Source organism: Mastigoproctus giganteus, unplaced genomic scaffold (assembly GCF_048544385.1).
Source record: "Mastigoproctus giganteus isolate SK-2022 unplaced genomic scaffold, ASM4854438v1 scaffold_16, whole genome shotgun sequence".
In the NCBI taxonomy this organism is placed as follows: domain Eukaryota; kingdom Metazoa; phylum Arthropoda; class Arachnida; order Uropygi; family Thelyphonidae; genus Mastigoproctus; species Mastigoproctus giganteus.
The window spans coordinates 1,841,397-1,863,054 of record NW_028328293.1 but is presented as its reverse complement, the minus strand read 5'-3'; the positions used below and the strand labels follow the sequence as shown (position 1 = coordinate 1,863,054).

Here is a 21,658-nt window from a genome sequence, read left to right as displayed (position 1 = left end):
TCCTGTGGGACCAGCGCATTCTGCCTTGGGGTTTGCCGCTGTGTTGCGCGATGACCAAGTGCAAGCTCTGGCGTTGATGTGGGCAGCTGAGAGCTTGATGGGCCCCTCAATTTATTTCCTTCGAGGGCATCCACCCTGTCCTTCAAACTCTCATATAGGCCCACAACAACGCTGAGTTGTCGCCTGATTTCCTTACACTCCTTACATCGCGCACACACAAAGACATCCCCCATGGCAATATCATGTTCCGTTCCAGAGAGTTCGGCAAACATTTCACAAGTTGCACATTTTTTTAGGCTGTGACGCGTTGGAGAATCGCCCCCCTCAGTTCTCCCCCGAGTCACCACACTCCTGCCACTTTGTGCCCGTTGCTTTGCTGCTCTAGTTCGGGGCATGGTAGTTTAAATTAATAAAATCAATAAATTAAATGTCAGTAGTATTTGAATAGAAACTATGAAATAGAAACAGTGAAGCGTATTACTATATAATTATGCGTTAGAGCTACCTAGCTACCTCAATTAAAAAATTTGAATTCCCTATACACAAAAACAATGGCTACAAAAATCGAACACAAAAATAACGGTTTTACCTATCGTAAGTAAAATCCACAAAAACTCTTTATCTAAATTAAAATAAAAAATAACCAGCGTAACTATAACTATATGACTACGTATTAAGTACAATATAAAACAACAATCATGTAAATAAAAGGCAAACACTTATCGTTTTTGCGGAGCTTGTAACTGACAGCTGTAACTTTTAAATAGAGTCAGCGCCCTCAATTCAATGTATTAGTATATGCCTGATCAGATCTTTATAAAAGTGAAAAATTACACAAAACCATTATCCATGATCACAATAAATACTCAGTGATCACTGAATTGTGACCACTTGCCTAATACAGCATTAGGCCACGACTGACATGGATAACAGCAGCTATTCACCTAAGCATTGGCTCCACTAGGTTGAAAGATGTCAACGCGATCTGCAGCCATGCCATGCTGCCTGTAAGGCTTTCCAGTGTTGGAATAGATGATGATTGCATTTCTATACACCTCACTTTATTTTCCAAAACAACCAGAGCTGTTCACAACTGGAATGAGGTCGGGCAAATTCAGAGGCCAATCAAGATAGGTGATATCTTCTCTTGTTCCTCGAACTACTCGTACACAGTGCAAGCCCAATAACATGGCGTATTATCATCTTGGAAGATCCCATTTCCATGCGGGAAAAATGCAACATGGCAGGATGCACATGGTCTCCTAAGAGCTACCAGTAGACCTCACCAGTGAAATGTTCATGCATAAGCAAAAGGGTCTTAGTTCTTGCCAGCAAAACATGGTAAGTTGATGGCTGCTTAACATAGACCATGTTAAGCAACCATCGCAAGATGGGTCCATGAACTCTTGTTTCTTGCACAAGCAAAACATTATCAATGATACTACTGGTCACTGATAATACACCCTAAGCTTTCCTGATCACCTGCTTATACTACAAGAACTTCACACCTTCACATTTTATGATACAAGCATAACCCTAAAGGTTATGCTTTATCATAAATCTTTCTCCAGATTTCCCCCCAAATCTTTCTCTTCCTGAATCAACTTTAATTCTGTGCTCTCTGTATGTCACTTTTGCTTATGCTTAGCATGATTAAACTTCAGACCTTTTTGACATACCTTCTTTCATATAACCAATCCAAGGCATTCTGAAGCAGCAGAGTATGGTCCTGATTGTTGGCAATCCTATTACATTAAATCATTAGCAGACTTTGCTAATTTCCAATATCTCTGATGTAAATCAGAAACAAGGGTGCCCCAACAATGAACCCCAAGGCACCCCACTCACCACATCTGGCCACTCTAAAGAATGTACATTAATCATCATCCTCTGTGTCCTTTCACTTGCCCAACCTCTGATCTATTTGAAGATACAAATTGGCCTCAAAGAAATGAATCAAAAGCTTTATTAAAATCTAGATATACAATATCAAAACTGTTAACAGCATCTAAATGGCGCCTCCGTAGCCAGGTGGGCAGGAGCAGCAGCAGTGCATAGCACACGCTTCTTGATTAGACCAGGGTTCGAGCCCGTGCCCACCAAATACGGAGGATGCGGTAAGGTCAGGGAATGACCACCGCATATCCCCGGAGCAATATGGCCTTAGTTGCTAATGCTCTTAAAAACCAAATAACAAACAAACAATAACAGTATCTAAATTCTTCATGACTTCATCATACTTAAAACCAGGTTTTTTAGGCAAAGGCCATGCTGGGATCCCTTCAGGACTTCATTCTTAACAAAATTTTTCAGTATTGCATCCTTAATCAACAATTTCATTATTGTAACAGCTACAAAAGTAAAATTCACCAGCCTATACTTACTCATATCTAACCCAGCACTTCTTTAATAAATTAATCATTTGCACTTCGCTAATCCAAAGGAATCATATGAGTCTAGTGATGACCTCAGTAGAAATCATAATAGTAAGATGCACTTCTTTGCTGCATTCTTTAATATAACTGGATACATCCCACTACCCTTGAAATCCTTACTCTTTTTATGATAGGTGTTTCTTAGATATCAATATAACAGAGAAGCAGTCTTGACTGTTTCACTGTCCCCTTTTACTGATATATGCTCTCAATTGTAAAAATAGATGTAAATACCTTTTCAGCCATTCCATCTGGATTGTCTAAAATGTCACCATTTCAGACCTGAACAGGTGTCTTTATGATTCTTCATAAAGAAATACTGTCTTCATTTTTTGCATTAACATAAAAGGAAAGCACCTCATCCCTCCTTAGCTTTTTTGTGCTTTTACTTTTCTTATCCAATCTCTATATCTGCTTATAGTTCTCATATGTGGCCAATAATCTGTAATTATCCCACATCTTCCATTAGCTGTAGAGTATCTGTAAATTTATTAATCACATATTTTGCCATTCTACTTTTGTAACATTTTACCATAGGAACACACTTTATTTAAAAATTTTCCAGAGAGCATATGCATCCAGTGATGTGAAAGTATTACCCCAGCAGAAGCCAGAGAAGACCCTCAACTCACTATAGTCCCTCCCTAACAAAATTGAAACATTTATCTTTGATCAGTGATTGCTATCGCTAGTAATTCCTCCATTGGCAATTTTTTGATAATACTTGGTTCTTTACTGAGGACCAAATGTTTATCTGTCAATTGTTCAAATAAATCATCACTGACATCTTCCTCGCTGCTTGTCTGCACTGCGCTGAGAATTTCATGTCGGCCTAAATTATAACCCCTGAAATCCCTTCTGTATCATTGTTATGGCTTAATTCAAGTCCTAAGTGTACAAGTTATTATAGGGTTGTTATTAAAGGTGTATAAGTTACTGAGGGTTGGGTAAAACTTTACATTTCACTGCATTAAAACACAGTTGTGTTTAATGTGACCATTCCTAAAGTTTGCTTAAAGCAGCATTGCTTGACTCTCATCAAACACACTCCATTAACGTCATCAGCAAATTTTGACTTCATGCCCTGTATTCCTTCATCAATTGATTAAAGAATGGTTCAAGACAAATTAAGAACAAACATCAGAAAGAAGTCATTAAAAAAAATCAGAAACAAAAGGGGTCTAAGTACCAACTCTACTTCTAATAAAAAAAAAGGGGAGGGGGAGGTTTAAGTACCAACTCTACTTCTAATCCTAAATCATTTTGAAGAGTAACAATTAATCAAAACCTTCTGCTCTGTTACACAGCCACTCCATAATTCATCTAAGGGTTTTAGTATTAGTAGTGCTAGCAGAAAATAATACAAGAAAGCAAGATTTTACAGCATCACCCAAAAAAAAAAAAATACCATTTCACCTATCCATTCCCTGCAATAGTTTGTCTAGCTCTTCCTTGAATTTTTTAAGTATCCAATTCCACAAAAACAGATGCAGATTTGTTCCATCAATCAACCACCTACAGGCTAAACATCAACACATCTATTCTGTGAACTATCCTTCCTCCATTTGAATTTATACCACTCATGCATAGTCTAAGCAAGAGGAAGAATCCCATCAGCAATGATTGCATCATTGCATCATTGCAATGAATTCTAAGCCTCAAACACTAAAGCAGATCACCTTGTAGATGCCTCATCTCCAGATGCTACAATTTGCAGAAATGAAACCGTTCATGGTAAGAAAACCCCTTTGTTCCCCACACCAATCTCATTGCCCTTCTCTGTACCCATAACAGCAACTTTATAACCATCCTAAAATGACATCCTAAAACAGACACTAGTCTGCAGTACTCAAGATATAGCTTGTTTGTTTGTTATTTGGTTTTTAGGAGCATTAGCAACTAAGGCCATATTGCTCCGGGGATATGCAGTGGTCATTCCCTGACCTTTCCGCATCCTCCGTATTTGGTGGTGACGGGCTCGAACCCCGGTCTAATCAAGAAGCGTGTGCTATGCACTGCTGCTCCTAACCACCTGGAAGTGCCTCAAGATGTAGCCTGCCCACATCTTGAGTACTGCAGACAACCACACCTTATATAATAAGATAATCACCTCCTTATCCCTACTAGAAAAATTCCAGTATAACATTCACAAAACCCCATGAGCTCTCCTAGCAGCCTGTGTGCACTTTTACTCTCATTTTTGCTTTCCAAGTATTTGTCTCAACAAACTGACTCAAAATTGCACTGGACACCTATATCAACTGGATGCACTATCTTAGATTTTATGTGCTTCTTAACAGTATAGCATACCCCCCCCACCCAACTCCTATCCTGTGCATTATGGCCTTAGTAGCCCTTGCACCAATAAATCCAACAAACAACAACAACAACTCCTATCCTGTCATTTCTGTAAACATTGCACACCCCATATTGGCTACAATAAAAGTTTGACTATATTTTGGAAGGTATGAAAACTTTCAGATTTTTAATGCCATTGCAGAGGGGCTGAGAAGTGATAATTGGAGTTTAACATTGGCAAATGCAAAGCACTGCAGATGGGTAGCAGTAACCCCAGAGTAATGTACCAACACTCAGGGTAGTGAAGAATAAAAAAGATCTGCAAATAATTTTGCACTCAGATATGAAGTTTTCTAAGCAGTGCAAACGGGTTGCCAGAGCAATTAATGGTTTTGTCGATGATATATAGGAATTAATGGTTTTGTCTATGATATACAGGAATTTTGCTAGCAGGGATAAGGAGGTGTTATCCCTTTGTATAAGGCAATGGTCAGGCCACACCTTGAGTAAGTACTGCATGCAGGTCTGCAGGCTTCATTTTAGGAAGGATGTACGGCTGCTAGAATGAGTACAGAGAAAGATGAGATTGGCGAGGGGAACAAAGTAGTGCTCTTACCAAGGAAAGCTTTAAGTTCTGCAGAATGCAGTATTTGGAGACTAGGCACCTATGATGTGATCCAATTTAAATGTATAACGCTTTGTATGGTTTTAGCAAGCTCAATGCTGATGGGATTCTTCTTCTTGCTCAGATTATGCACTTGAGGGGGCAAAAATTCAAATTGAGGAAAGACAGTTGCAGAATAGATATGAAAATTTGCCTTTAGCTAGTGGGTGGTTGACTGCTGGCTAATTTCCATCTGTCATTGTGGAAGTTGAGAGCTTAAATAAATTCAAGGAACACCTGGAAAAACTTTAAGTGAATGGATAGGTGAAATGGGAATTTTTTTTTTTTGGCTGATGCTGTATAAGCTCGTTTTCTTGCATCATATGCCACTACTAATGCTAATGCTAATATTCAACTAATGCATCCTTTCTGAATGACAACATGTCTCTGTTATCCCCACAATGCCTGCATTTGATAACTTGATCAGCACTTCATCAATTTATTTACCATGCTCCTAGCATTGGTGTACATGCACTTTGTCTTACTCTTAGTTACCATAACACAGCCCATGTATTTACTTATTCCATGATGACTCAGAGCAGGCCTTGAAATTTCTGGCACCTTTCTTTCCAGATTGCTGCACAATTCCAATATGTTCCTTCTTATACAGTAATCGCTTGTGAGACAGATCAGATCAAATCAAATACTTTCTGAGGTAAAAAAAAAAAAAAAAAAAAAAAACACAATTTGCAAGGTTATTTTCTGCCATAATAGTTTCATCAGATTTTTCCTCAAAAATCATGTTATTTTCCATTACCATCTTAACCATTGACACCATCGTTTTCTCTACTACACTGACTGGTCTGTATTCACCTTTGTTGTTCTTGGAGCCACTTTTATGGATTAATGAAACACTGGTGTTATTCCAATCCAAACAAAATCACCCCTGAATCTAATGAAGTCACCCTTGTGATTAACCTTAACTAGGCAGTAATGGTGGGGAAACCTGAAAGGCAACACTCAAAAAAAAATAATATTCCCACATTAACCATTAATTAAAAATCTGAAAGTTTTCCTACCTTCCAAAATAAAGTCAAACTTTTATTGCTATTGTTTCTAAAGTGATTTTTTTTGTGTGTATAAAAAGGTTTTTGTACAAAAATTGTGCACAAAAACATGTCAGGGAACTTGCCACCATCTTTGCAACTATTTAATCTGAAAGTTTTTCTACCATCCTAAATATAGTCCAACTTTTCTTGCAATTGTTTCTGAAGTGCTTTTTTATGTTTTTGTACAGAAATTGCACACAAGAACCTGCCACTGTCTGCAACTATTTGGTTTTTTGCTTCAAGTCTAGTGTTAGTATTAGTAGTCGCAAATGACGCATGAGAGCAACCTTATACACCATCAGGAAAAGAAAAACCTATTTCACCTGTCGATCCCCTCCACTAGTTTGTCAAGTTTCTTCATTGAATTTATTCAAATTATCCAATTCCAAAACAACAGGCAGAAGATTTTTCCACCAACCACACATGGGCTGAAGGCAAACTTCCTCAAATCTATTCTGCAACCATCCTTCCTCAATTTGAATTTATGTCCCCTCCTGGGACTAGTTTGAGCGAGAGGAAGAATCCCATGAAAACTGAATTTGCTAAATCCATTCAAAGCCTTAAACACCTCAATCAGATCAATCTGCAAGTGCCTAGTCTCCAGATGCTGCAATTTGCAGAACTGAAGCCTTTCTTGGTAAGAGCACCCCTTTATTCCCCTCACCAACCTTGCTGCCCTTCTCTGTACCCATTCCAGCAGCTGTACATCCTTTCTAATACTGCTGAGTGGGAGAAGACAGAGGTTAGTTATCAAAGGACACAGCTCTTTGTGGACAAATGTAATTAGGCCCATCGTTGTTTTTTGTATTTATTTGAAATTGATGAAGGTATATACTTAATATCTAAGTTTGCAGATAATACAATGGTTGGGAGACCAATGTGGTTCCTCCCCTTCCTTCAAGTGTCTACATAAGTAAAGTCTTTACTGTTTATCTTTGCATCCTTTGTCAAAGCCTAACCTGCTTTGAGACTTGATTGTAGACTAGTTTATATCAGCTGATAATTTACATGCATTTCATGCAGTTTCCTTCTCTACCACATGCTTCAGTATTTCATCTGACAGCCATTTAGGTCTAAGCCTTTAACAGTATTGCTTAGTTTGTATGGAAGGCCTAGTAGCTTCTATAATTATTTCTCTGAAATTAGTTTGTCTCCTGTATAGAATTTAAGAATTGTCTGAGACACTGTACTCTGCTTTACAAAAGCAAAAACCCTTCCTTTACCCTTGATGGTAGTTACATCTTTAAATGAATCCCACATCAAAATGGTGTGATCACTGCCACAGTGATTCTTTTATCTGCAGATTTTTAATGCATGGTGAGTCACTGCCAATAATCAGATCAAGAGTATTGCACTCTCTTGTTGCCTAATCAGAGAGAGAGAGAAATATCTAACATGCTGCCCTAGAAAACAGTCATCCAATAAATCCACAAAAGTCTTGCTAGTGTATGAGGGACCAATCCACAAGTTACAGTCAATATCTGGAAAGTTAAAAATCCCCATTATAAGACCTTCTGATTTACTGGCCCACTATTTCTCTGTATAGTTGTTCTTATCAAAGTCATTAGTCCTTTACATAACACACTCCTACTCTTAGTTTTGTTCTTCCAGTGCTTATGTCTCACCAAACTGACTCTGGATGCACTGCCTTAGATTTGTTTTTGTATTTTTGGTTGAGTTTTGATTATTATATCACTGTTTTTCATCCTTGTGTTATCATAATGATGCGAGAATGGTTGCAACCATCACTCTAACACAAGCGAACATTATTTAACTGTTACTGGATTTTTGTCTAGTAATATTCTCCCAAAACTCTTCCTTTTAGACCCTGATGTTTGCTGTAGCAATTATTTTGAGGTAACTTCAAGATATAGTTCTATTTTTAATGCTAATATACCTTGTTATTTTGATAATTTTAATACTAAACATCGTAGGTGTTGTATTTCCCATTTCTTCCCCCATGCTCCCACTAAATGCTATTCCTCATTATCTATATGACAGAACTGTGAGTTGTGAGTACTGCCAGATTCCTTGTGCAAAAATCCAATTAATTCTGATATTTCTACCATAGCATCACCCAAACTTGACAATATGCTAGACTCAGAGACTAAAATACAGAATTTACCTGTGGCTAGATTCAAGAGAGCAACCAGAAATGATACTGCTAATGCAGTGCATGAAACAGATCATGGGCCTTGTCCTACCTCTAAAGAAATGTCAAGAAAAGCACAAAAAATCTCCTACCAGATCACCAGCAACCTCTCCTCCTCAAAGGACTGAGGCAGGGGATATACCCAAGGTAATACAAGAATCTCATAATGTACCCAAAAACGACAACACAGATATGCTTGACATACACACCCTTTCTGCATTAAATGCTTTGCAAAGAAAATGCAAGAACTTGAAAACCTTATGGCAATTCAATCTAATAGAACAACTTCTGCTGTAAGGGTGCAATGTATATTTCCCCTTCATTTTCCAGATTTTGTCCCAAACAATTTTAGTGCTTGTCAACTGGGTAATAGTGATTGTAAAGTGGATCCACGATTCCTTCTGGCTCTGAAAGCAAATAAGGCATGCACGTTTGAAGCCTAAGAAATTGGCTGTGGCAAGATATTGTCAGAATGTCCCCCCAAGAGTTCCTGCTGTGCATTTGGCACTCAGCAAGGTTTTGGAAATTGTGTTTTCAGAATTGTAGTTGCAGCTGCACAAACAATGTTTTCTGTGAAGCACACCACTGCATCATTGACAGGCTCCTGACTCACTGTACGTTAAACTCTGCCAGATATTGAAAGGCTTTCCAATCACCTCCCATTAAATAGGTTATCATGGGAAAGTGATCACTTCTGTAGAGGTTCTCCTCTACTCTCCAAGTAAGTAACGGAAAGAGAGGGGGGGGGGGAGCATAAAGAACGATCAATAGCAGAGAACATAGAGGAAGACATATGGGAAAAGGTTAGTTCCCACATTTAGAAGGAAAATATCATTATCATTGCTCTATAACACGTCCCCGTCCATTAACATCAGCACTACCCCACAGGATGTTATGGCCGTTAAAATCACCCGAGAGTAAGACAGGGGTGGGTAGCTGGAAATGAGATAATCAAGGTCTTTCTGGGAGATGTCAGCCCCATGTGGCAAATAAACTGAGCAGACTGTTAGTAAAAACCATACAATAAGGCAAATTGCTACTGTTTTTATGTTGGTGGGGACAGGTTGAAATGAGGTTTGGTTGCCCAGATAGATAACTCCCACATGAGCAGGTCCATTCCCAGTAATGTCCTTATATACATAATACTATTAGAGAAGGAAGGGTTTTCATTTTCCTTCAAATATGTCTCCTGTAGGCAAAAGCAAATTGGCTCATGCTTTTGCAGCAGGGCCTTGATGTCATCATTGTTTCACTGGAATCCATGACAAGAGAGAGAGAGAAGGAAGTTATCAGCTAGATTATTCATCAGTTTAATTTTAGGAATTTCAACAACAGCATTCCACAATCACTGCCCATTAAGGATTCTTGTATTGTCAATTCTATGATATCACTAAGATTTCAAGTGATGATCAAGTCCACAATATTCTTACCTCTGGTTCTTTCCCTAATCTGCTGGAATAAATGGCAATCATGCTTTTTTTTTTTTTTCTTTTTTTTTTTACATCTATTTGATTTAAAAATTTTGTGTCCCTACAGTGTCACGCCTTACAATACCACCAGGATCACAAGTGATTATCAGGTCATCCTTACTGAGGTGCACACAAAAGGAACTGAGTTAATTATATCAAAGAATAACTTTGATATAACTTATCCAGATTACAGAAATTTTTTCAGATAGAATACCACACAAACATCATGTACATAAACTGGGGAAGTGTGACATTTTAGGCTATTATACAACAGATAAAGAGATGGTAAAGTGATAACAGATGGAGCAGTTATAAATGAGCATAGCTCTGAACAGTTTATGAACATTTATATCATGTGCATAAACTGGAGAAGTGCAACATTGCGAGTAGACTATTACAAGGGATAAAGAGAATTAGTGTTATAAGCAGGATCCTTTAGGCTATACTAGGGCCTTTGATTTTAATTTTCAGTAAGGATATGATGGTGTCACAAGTTTGATATCAGAATTTCCTGATGATGATAAGCTGGACAAAAAATTCAACCCTGAGGTAGGTGCACATAAAATCACCATTCCTTCATGTGTGCGAAAATTTTAAAACCACAAAAAAAAAAAATAATTCAAAATTGTTAATTTTCTGATGCCACCTTTACTTTCAATCTTTTCTGAAAAACTGTGAAAAATACATGTTCTGTATTAAAAACATATTTTTAATTAATTATTAAAAAATAAATCCTTCAGACCTGCCAGTGAGCAAATCCAAATTTAAAAATTATGCCCTTCAACTTATGCTTTGATTTGAGGAGAGTATCAGTAACAGGAGCACTCGGTGCATGAAACAGTGTGTACATGTAAACAGTTTGATTCCAGATGCAGCAATATCAAGAAGCCAGAAAGCATTACCAATAAGAGGAAAGTGTGCTACAGTGAAGCAAAATTACTATCAATAATTCTTCACAACATACATCAATCAACATATAATTAGGTTTAACTTAATCATGAATTTTTCCTAATAGTGCAATAATTAAGATTTTAGTTTTCGGTGGAGAATGCAAAGAAAATGTTTTCACCAACAGCTATGCTAATGTAGTAGAAGAAGCACAAAGTGATGAAATATTGTTTGGGGCAAATCGATCCCATGTGACTAACACACGGTTAGCAACAGAAAGTAGGTAATACTTCTGCAACAAGACTTACACAAGCTAGAGAAATGGTCTCAAAAAAACGTGATTAAGCTTTAATTATAATAAATGCAAGGTTCTGCACACATTCATAATAATTCCAAGTAACACATTCAACAGTATTCTACTGATAAATACTACTATAAGAACATAATGCCATACAGGAATTTTTCAGGTAGAGATAAAAAAGAATTATAAAAATATATTTGTTGTATAAATCAATTATTAAACACCTTGAATACATGCGTGTGTTTCTTTCTATCTTCTAATATATTGAGGTAAGTCTGTCTTTCCTTGTTACAGGAGAGAAAAAGATAAGGGGCAGGGGGATAACAAGACTAGTTGTAGACGCAGAGAGAGAGAGAGAGAGAGAGAGAGAGAGAGATAATCACACACGGGAAAAGAATCTAGTTCATAGGAATCTCATTAAGGTTTAAATTAAATTAAGCAGTAGGTCATAAAAAGACTGAGCAACCTTAAAGATGAAAGTATATTTTCCCTTTCGGCAATGACATACAAAAAAAATTTAAAATTAATCTTCAAACATATACAATTAAATATAATGGCTATCAAAAACAAGGAGTTGAATTCTAGTATTCTTTAAGTACAATATTTGCCTCTAGCCTGCATCATTGCTTCATTCAACCATACCCTGATATCTTTTCTTCAGTCTTGCTATCTTGGTGACACCTTTCACCCTGCTTTTCACTCACTGAACCAAGAAATTTCATACTCTGCTGCAATGTAGTTTTCTGAAACTAGTAAACAAGTTGTTGGATATGTTGAATAAAGAGGTGGTTAAGAGATGGTGATAATTTTCTCATAATCCTTTAATTTATAAACACCTAAAAAGTTTTACAAAACACTCTTGAAAACTAACCAAGTTATAAAATTTTCATTTTGCAAGCAGCTTTTTCATTTATAATCCAGTGAAAATACCAACATGAAGTTTAGCATCAACAACCATATGACAGTAAGACGAAACAAATGGCCCTAAGTCCCCAGCAGCTTTCACTCCCCCTCTTACGGCAGTGAGAGGATCAGAGTGGAAGCAGAGGTTGCTAAGAATCTCTGGGTACGACCAGGCTGCCATGCACAGAAACTGAACTTGATCTGTTATAACGTAAGATCGCTCATCACTGAAGACAGGATATTAGAGCTGGAAAAGGAATTAGAAAATGTGAATTGGAATATCATCGATTTGGCTGAAACAAGAAGAAGAAGAAATGAATCACTTATAAGTTTATCAAGTAGAAATCTGCTGTACACAAATGGAAACAGTGAAAGGAGTGAAGGTGGAGTTGGCTTTCTGGTCCATAAAGATATAAAAAAACAACATTTTGGAATTCAAAAGTATATCAAAGGTGTCAAGACCTACTACTCAGAATTTCTAAGAGGTATAAGCTACAGGTTATAATGATTTATGCACCAACATCGAGCCATAATGATGAAGAGGTTGAAGAAATGTACACCGAAACTGAGTCCTCTAGATGAACAGAAAACTTGCTACACTATCATTATGGGGGACTTCAATGCTAAGGATGACAAGAGACAAAACAGTGCAGAAAGGGGAACTATAGGAAATTTTGGAATTAGTGAAAGAAATGACAGAGGTGAAAGACTTGTGGAATTTGCAGAATCTCGAGGAATGTAGTAGTAGTGGCATATGATGAAAAAAAAAAAAAAAAAATTTACAAAACAAATCCCTCTAAATGTTTGTCCAGTTCCTCCTTAAATTTATTTAACCTATCAACTTCCACGACAGATGAAAGTTTGTTCCAGCAATTAACCACCCGCCAGTTAAAAGCAAATTTCCGCACATCTATTCTACATCAGTCTGTCCTCAATTTGAATTTATGCCCCCTTAGGTTCTTATCTGAATAAATGGAAGAATCCCATCAGAATTCAGCATGCTCAACCCATTCAAGGCCGTATACACCTCAGCTTGATAACCTTGCAGGTGCCTAGTCTCCAGCCACTGCAATTTGCAGAACTTAAGCCTCTCTTGGTAAGAGAATCCTTTCATTCCCCTCACCAATCTTGTTGCCCTTCTCTGTACACGTTCAAGCAAATCTACATCCTTCCTAAAATGAGGCCTCCAGACCAGTATGCAATACTCAAGGCGTGGCTTGACCACTGCCTTATACAAAGGGACAATCACCTCCTTTTCCCTGCTAGTAAAATTCCTATATATCATTGACAAAACCACATGACCTGCCCTGTCAGCCTGTCTCCATTGCTCAGAAAACTTCATATCTGATTGCACAATTACTCTCAGGTCTTTTTCATTTTCTGCCACCTTAAGTGTAGTACCACACAGTTGGTACATTTCTCTGGGGTTACTTCTACCCATATGCAGTACTTCGTATTTGTCAAGGTTAAACTTCAGTTGCCACTTCTTAGCCCATCTGCTCAAATTATCTAGATCCTGTTGCAGTAGCACACTGCCATTATTGTCATTAACAACCATGCCAACCTTTGTATCATCTGCAATCTTCGACACTAAGTCTGATATACCTTCGTCAATATCATTGATAAATATACAAAACAAAAGAGGACCCAATACCGAACCCTGTGGGGCTCCACTAATAACATTAGTCCACAAAGAGCAGCATCCATTGATTACCACCCTCTGTCTTTTCCCACTCAACCATCCTTTTATTTGTTTGTAGCAACTTACCCTTAATACCATTCTGCTCCAATTTGTACAGTAGTCTTCCAAACACAACAGTGTCAAAAGCTTTCCTGAAATCCAAGTATATGATATCAAAATTATTTATTGCATCCAGCTCCTTTGTAACCACATCATAATAACCAATCAAATTTGTCCGACAAGGACTTTCCCTTAACAAAACCATGCTGTGTCTGAATTAGTGCTGCAGTCTTGTCTAGATGATCCTTCAATGCATCTTTAACCAGTGACTCATTATTTTACCCGGAACAGAAGTTAAACTAACTGGTCTGTAACTGGTCGACAAGAAGGGTGACACGACTAACTGGTCGTGTCACCCTTCGATCCCCCTTTATGAATTGGGGATACATTTGAACATCTCCAGTCTGGGGGACCTCCCCTGAGTCCAAGGATGCTTTCATAATTATGGCTAAGGGTTTGCTTACTTCCTTTGCCACCTCCCTTAATATAACTGGATAGATCCCATACACCCCAGGTGCCTTTCATATGTTTAACGTCAACAATTTCTTCTCCACTTTGCTCTCAGTTATTACCAAATCATTAAGCACCCTGCTACAATTTGATAACCATCTGGCATTTTCAAACCTTAATAACTACTCATGTGTGAATGTAGATGCAAAATACCCATTCAGTTTGTTTGCTATCTGAGCAGGATCATCAACGGTCGAACCATCGATATCAAGTGAACCAATCAGATTCATCCCCCTTCCTTTTAGAGTTTATATAAGTAAAGAAATCCTTGCTGTTTTTCTTAGCATCCTTTGCCAAAGGTTTCTCGTAATCTGCCTTCGCCTGCCTAACCTCCTTTGTGACTTTATTACAGACAAGCTTATATTTGCCATAGGCTTCTGTGTCACCTGATAATTTATATGCATCCCATGAATTTTTGTTCTCTGTCACAAGTCTCATTAGTTCATTTGATAACCATTTAGGCCTAAACCTTGAATAATATTTCTTAATAGATATGAAACTTTTAGTAGCTTCCACGATTAATTCCTTGAATGCTTCCCCTTTGAATTTGCTGTTGGTAACATCATCAGTTGATCCCACTGTACAGAATTTAAAAACTGTCTGAGACCACTGTACTCACCTTTACGGAAGCAAAAACCCTTTCCTTTACCCCTGATGGTAATTATATCTTTACATAAATCCCACATCAGTACGCTGTGATCACAGTGTACTGATGTACCTTCCCACCTGGCTACAGAGGCACCAAAAATTCATCTTCAAATTCTTAATACTCTAATGATCACTGCTGATAACCAGATCAAGAGTATTACCCTCTCTGGTTGTCTCAGTAATGTCAGTAATAAACACTTTTTTCAAGAAAAGTGTGAACAGAAAGTGGAAATGGAAGAGCCCAAATGGATTAACAACTAATGAAATTGACTTCATCCTCACGAACAGAAGATATATCATGAATGATGTTACTGTCCTGAACAAGATAAATGTTGGAAGTGATCACAGAATGGTAAGATGCACACTTGATATAGATGTAAGAAAAGAAAGGAAAAAACTGACTCGAGTAAATAATACAAAGGTCTTTGAGTTAGTTAGTTAGTTATTTGGTTTTCAGGAGCATTAGCAACTAAGGCCATATTGCTCCAGGATATGCGGTGGCCATTCCCTGACCTTTCCACATCCTCTGTATTTGGTGGTGACGGGCTCGAACCCCGGTCTAATCAAGAAGCGTGTGCTACGCTCTGCTGCTCCTTCCCACCTGGCTACAGAGACGCCAAAGGTCTTTGAGATAACAGAAGAAGAGAAAGAGCAGTATGTACTGAAACTTAAGAACAAGTTTGAACTTCTGCAGACTGCTCAGGACCAAGGTATTGACAAGGAATATTACAACTTTCTGAAAGTGATAAAGCCCAAGAAACCTATAGGTAAAAAGAAATCCAAAGAAGAAAAAATTAGTCAAGAAACACTTGTCATGATGAACCTAAGACGACAAATGAAGGGCAAGAAAAACACTGACAAGGAGAAAATTGAGTATACTGAGTTATGCAAAGCCATTAGAAAGAGACTCAGAGAGGACATAAGAAAAGTAGAACAAGCATTAAGGGAAAACAAAGGACTTAATCAGCAGCCATGAGCAGTAATACAGAAAGACAAATTATACTGAAACTGAAGAATAGCAATGGTGTTCTTATAAATAGCAGAGATGGCATAATTAAAATAGCAGAAGACTACTATAAAGAGTTATACAAGGAGCGAGGGAATGATGCCAACATTGGGGAAGATGGATCGCAAATTGTTAACACATATAACATACCTGATATCTTTCCTGGTGAGGTAGAACATGCGTTGAAGAAAATGAAGAATCAGAAAGCCCCAGAGGAAGATGGAAGTTACTGTAGAGTTGTTAAAATCGGGAGGAAGAGACATGACACAAAACCTGGCAAGACTCTTCACAAAATGCATTAGAAAAGGTGTGACGCCTAAGGAGTGGAATAATGCAATCATAGTTTTGCTGCATAAGAAAGGAGATAAATCAGAAATTGGAAATTACAGACCAACTAGCTTGTTATCACACATCTACAAGGTGTTCACAAGGGTCATTGCTAACAAATTAGAAAGAATACTTGATGAGAATCAACCAATAGAGCAGGCTGGCTTTAGGACAGGATTCTCAACTATGGATCACCTTCACGTAATGTCACAGCTAATGGAGAAAGCAAATGAATATAAAACACCATTATGCCTGGCATTTGTGGATTACGAAAAAGCATTTGACTCCATACAGCATAAGGCAATGTTTAAGGCACTGGAAAGACAAGGCATAGATACCCCATATATTATGATTTTGAAGAAAATATATGAGAATGCTACCTCCTTTATTAGACTAGACAAAGACAGTAGCAAATTTAAAATTGAGAAAGGAGTTCAACAAGGAGACACAGTATCTCCGAAGTTGTTTACAGCTGCTCTTGAGGAAGCGTTTAGAAGATTAGACTGGTCGCAGAAAGGAGTCAATGTGAATGGAGAGTACCTAAACCATTTATGATTTGCAGATGACAACATTGTGGTCATAAGCCACGATCCCAAAGAATTAGAGGAAAATCTTAATCAGTTATGCAGAGTTAGTAAGGATTTTGGACTAAAGATGAATATGGCTAAAACAAAAGTAACGATGAACAAGCATGCCACAGAAAGGGATATAATGATTGAAGGAGCAGTAATTGAAAAGGTGGAGTCATATACTTATCTGGGACAAAGTCATTAGCTGCAATAATGATAAATGGTTGGAAGTCAAGAGAAGAATAAATTTTGGATGGATAGCATTCAGGAAATATAGTCACATACTGAGGAGCAATATCCCAATTTATCTGAAACTTAAAATAATGAACCAATGTATACTCCCTACCATGACTTATGGAAGTGAAACTTGGGCATTCACCAAAAGAATGGAAGAGAACCTAAAAACTACATAGCGAAGAATGGACCAAATTATATTAGGAATCAGACTGTTAGATAAGAAGAGAAACACGTGGAGGCAGCAAACTAAAGTAAAGGACATTCTTATCAAAACTAAAGTACTGAAATGGACTTGGGCAGGACACATAGCTCAAAGTCATGTCAACAGATAGACTTAGAAAATAATGATACAGAAGAGGAGCTAAGAGAAAACCTGGAAGACAACGGTGATGGATAGATTGTTGTTATTTGTTATTTGGTTTTTAAGAGCATTAGCAACTAAGGCCATATTGCTCTGGGATATGCGGTGGTCATTCCCTGACCTTTCCGCATCTGGTGGTCACAGGCTTGAACCCCAGTCTAATTGAGAAGCGTGTGCTATGAACTGCTGCTCCTTCCCACTTGGCTACGGAGGCACCTGATGCACAGATGAAATTCATGAGTTTGTGCGTAGTAAATGGATGGCCATTGCACAAAACAGAAGGAACTGGAAAGTTGCTGTAGAGAGGCCTTGATCCTGCAGTGGATTGAAAATGGCTGATGATGACCATATGAAATTTTATGAAGTACTGAAAAGTCTTCTTCTTTATCTATGGCCTTAACAAGATATTTCATTAATCTCAGTTTTATACAGAACAGCAGAAGCTTCTTATTGGGAGAAACAAGTAACACCTAATAACACAAGTAACTTCTGTTATTAGGTGGTATCAGATTTGTCATTTTCAGCCACGTCTTTCTAATCCAATTATCAGCTTTAGTCCTGCTGACCCATTTGCCCAGAAAACAAGGAAAACTTATGTAACCCAATTGTTGTCTAAGAAGAAGGTTGGCACTTTCAATATTTCACATACAAAATCAGCAATCCAATATATGATCTCTGGGTTCAGGACAAACCACAGGTATCACAAACAGAAGAGATTTTCATATAATGTGGGGAGCATTATTTGTCTTGGCAACCAATTCTAACACCAAATAAGCATGACATGCTTTCTTGCAAAATTAGTAATTCTTTGTTTCTGATTTTGTGGTGTAAAATTTCCACAGTATAGCAGGAGTTATTCACCATGACATAATAACTGTGGAAAAAACAAAAAAAGCGTTACATTAATAATTATAATAACAATAATATTAGTATTAATAAAAAAATAAAAAAAACATTCATTAATGACAAATTAACAAGAAAACCAAGAGTACTAGAAAACAGAATTTTTGACATATGCTATATATCAACTAGGTGCACTACAGCAAATGTTGCAATGTCATTCTTTGACAACTATGATATGAAGTTAAAAAATAAATAAATAAAATTAGTTTCTGGTAATCCCATAAGGTAGGGAATAATAATGTGCTCAAATTTTCAGTCAGCAAAAATCATGTATGCCAGTGCAATCAGTGAAGGATATTACATGGAACTAACTTATGGCAGTATATAATAAATGTATCCAATCTATTCTTTAATATCTGAACTGATCAAGTACGTTAGTTAAATTTAATGTTTCCTACAGAACAATAAGTTAAAATATTAAAAATTGAAGTGTTTTCTTTCCTATATTAGTTGCTACTTGATCATACCTCTTTACTGCGACGTGTCCTCATAATATGTTTGCCATTGAGGGATGATGTGTTTTCTTCTTCTTTAACAGGCTTAAACATGAATGAAGGAGGCTCCCTAGGTTCTGGCAAAGGTCGAAGTTCCCCATATTTCTTAAAAAACATTCGACATTCAGTGCACAATAGAGCTCTATCTTTTCCTGCATGATGCCAGTCTTTAGAGGCTACAAATTTAAAATTAATTCAGTTAATTTCATTCAGATCAATTAGAAAATTGTCAGATAAAGGATCTTGGGAACTAAACAGAAAACAGCTAAGTCAGGGGCATCAAACTTTTTTTTGGTTAGAGGCCAGGACAGATAAAATGCTGAAGGTTGCAAGCCACGTAGTAGCAAGTGGGTTGCATGCTGCAAGACCAATTCCTTACAACTAATTATGCATTTTCAAATATAATTAAATTTTTGTTGCTACATTCATATTTACAAGTTTTTTTTAAACATTTAATAGTACAAAAATCAACCAATTAGTACATAACACTAATAGCATTCCTATATATGGTAAGGATAATATACTGCTAAATTCTGAGGGAGGAAGATACATAAACATGAGAAAGCAATAATATAGAAAAATCTAATATTATTAAAAATGGATATTTTCAAAAGGCAATTTGAAACTATATTTTGTGACATGCTAGTTTTCAACTTGGGGTGGTGGCTGAATAACACCTTATGCTGCCTATATGACTTGGGCCACATGTGGCCCACAGGTTGGACACTTCTGAGATAAAGTTATGTTACAAATGAACAATTCTTCAGGGAAGAAATGTAGCATCACCGAGTATATTATTACATATTAACAAGGTTATACCATTTTAATCTTAGAACAACAGTTTTTTTTTGTTATTTGGCAACTTTCTGAAATTATAATTTGTAAAAACCTTAAATACAGATTCACCTTTATACCAAAATGTTTCTTCAAAATTAAGAATAATAATTAATGCAAGTCAAACTTTTTTTAATTTTCAGCAGAATTATTATTATTTTTTTTTTTCTTGAAAAATAAAAGCTGCAAAAACACAATTTTTTAAATATTTAGAAATTAAATATTTTAAAAATAGATGCATGGATAAGTAATGCAATCTGGGCCACCCATTTTTGAATAAAATGTATCTGTTCCAAATTTATTAGAAGCAGTAAATTTATATTGAAAAATAAATGAAATCCCACATTCATACATTTCTTGCACATCTGCTTGTTTACTTCAGTCTCCATGCACTACATATGGGTGTAATGATTGACAGTAAGTCACATGACTCAGAAAATGGTTGGTTTTACAGGCAAACAACACTGAGTATTCACAGTCCATGCAATAACTGTAAAGAGTGTTTAATGGCTCCCCCACGCATTCAACCTAACATATGTACAACTGCATGGGGGGGGGGGATAGACGGCTTCCAATGTTGACAAAGGGTTCTCCATTTTCCTCTGCTTGCCCTTTGCTGACTTCTTCAATCAAAGAACTTCATTAATTTCTGTATTTCTATAGAAATTTGACACAGAAAACAAATTTAAATTGTTTTGGATTGAGTATTCAAACAATAAGTATGCCAAAAGCTTTAAGTCTTGAAGGAATCTATGTGATAAGTAATTAATAAGCATTCCTAGTTCTTGTCTCCCCTTAGTAAATAGCATTAGCCCTAATGATAATTAAGCAAAATTATATCTATGGATAAAATTATGAAGCCATAAAAATCGCTAAAAATTCAAATAATAAAATGAAACATGAAGAATGAAAATATTTTACCATTCAGGAAGTGACTTTCTAAATGATAAAGAAAAGTAATAACTTTACTTCAAAGTAATGTGTAATTTGTAATGTGTGTGTGCTTTTACTTCCCTTATTTTATTTTGCATTTCTGACTATTACTCCATGGTTTCTAATTAGCCTTTTTAACTAGATTGTATTAATGTAATTGCCTTTTTTTTTTCTTTTTTTTTTTTTCTTTCTTCTTGGTTCACTTTATTTCAGTAATATTTTCTGATTTCATGGTTTCATAAATTTATTTAGGTATTTTCATTTGTTAATTAGCACTTATTTGATTTAACCAGTTTTATTTATACACTTCAAAATCACCCTTAGTTACACAAATAAAACTATGTACTTTTCTTTCAGTTTTGTTTTCTTTATGAATAAAATTGAACTACTGCATGCTAGCATCAACACAGGGGTTCACTGGTTAATAAGAGGGGAAACTACTTTAAATATTTACATAAAATATACAATGTATTACAGTAAGCTGCCATCACTAATTCAAGAGTCTGCACACAAACTTCTAATCTCAACTTCTTTTACTTAAATTTATATGCTTTTTAAAGGTGACACATTACAGAACTCCCTTGAATGTTACTACTCCTATACCATAAACCACTGTTGTTAGTCCGACATAAAAATTCTCTTTCTGCTTTGTTTCTTTTCCCCATTCACAAAGGGCACCATCATTCCCAATAACTAACAAGTTATTGTTGGATGTAACTATGTTTCCTCCTTTAATTAACTAAACTATAGCTTTACTTTTTTTTTTTTTTTTAAATTCAAACTTACTAGTTCTGTAATATTTCATGAAAATATTCTGCTTATGAACAAGAATATCCATGATATTGAACAAAATCATTTAAGTGAGTGCATTCAGTTGATTTCAGAATATAAATTTACAAACGCTGGAAATTCAAGTGAGGATTCAGGCAACAAAAC

At 36.5% G+C, this 21,658-nt stretch overlaps 1 protein-coding gene across 4 annotated transcripts in view; it reads right to left on the bottom strand.

Annotated features, from left to right (window-relative positions):
• The window catches only part of LOC150074890 (uncharacterized), a 618,385-nt gene that overhangs the window by 143,612 nt on the left and 453,115 nt on the right, over positions 1–21,658 (bottom strand). For all 4 annotated transcript variants that reach the window (XM_090389408.1, XM_090389412.1, XM_090389409.1 and 1 more), the window contains one exon: positions 18,929–19,131. In XM_090389408.1, the coding sequence (XP_090245534.1) occupies positions 18,929–19,131 (203 nt within the window). The remainder of the gene's footprint in view (positions 1–18,928; positions 19,132–21,658) is intronic.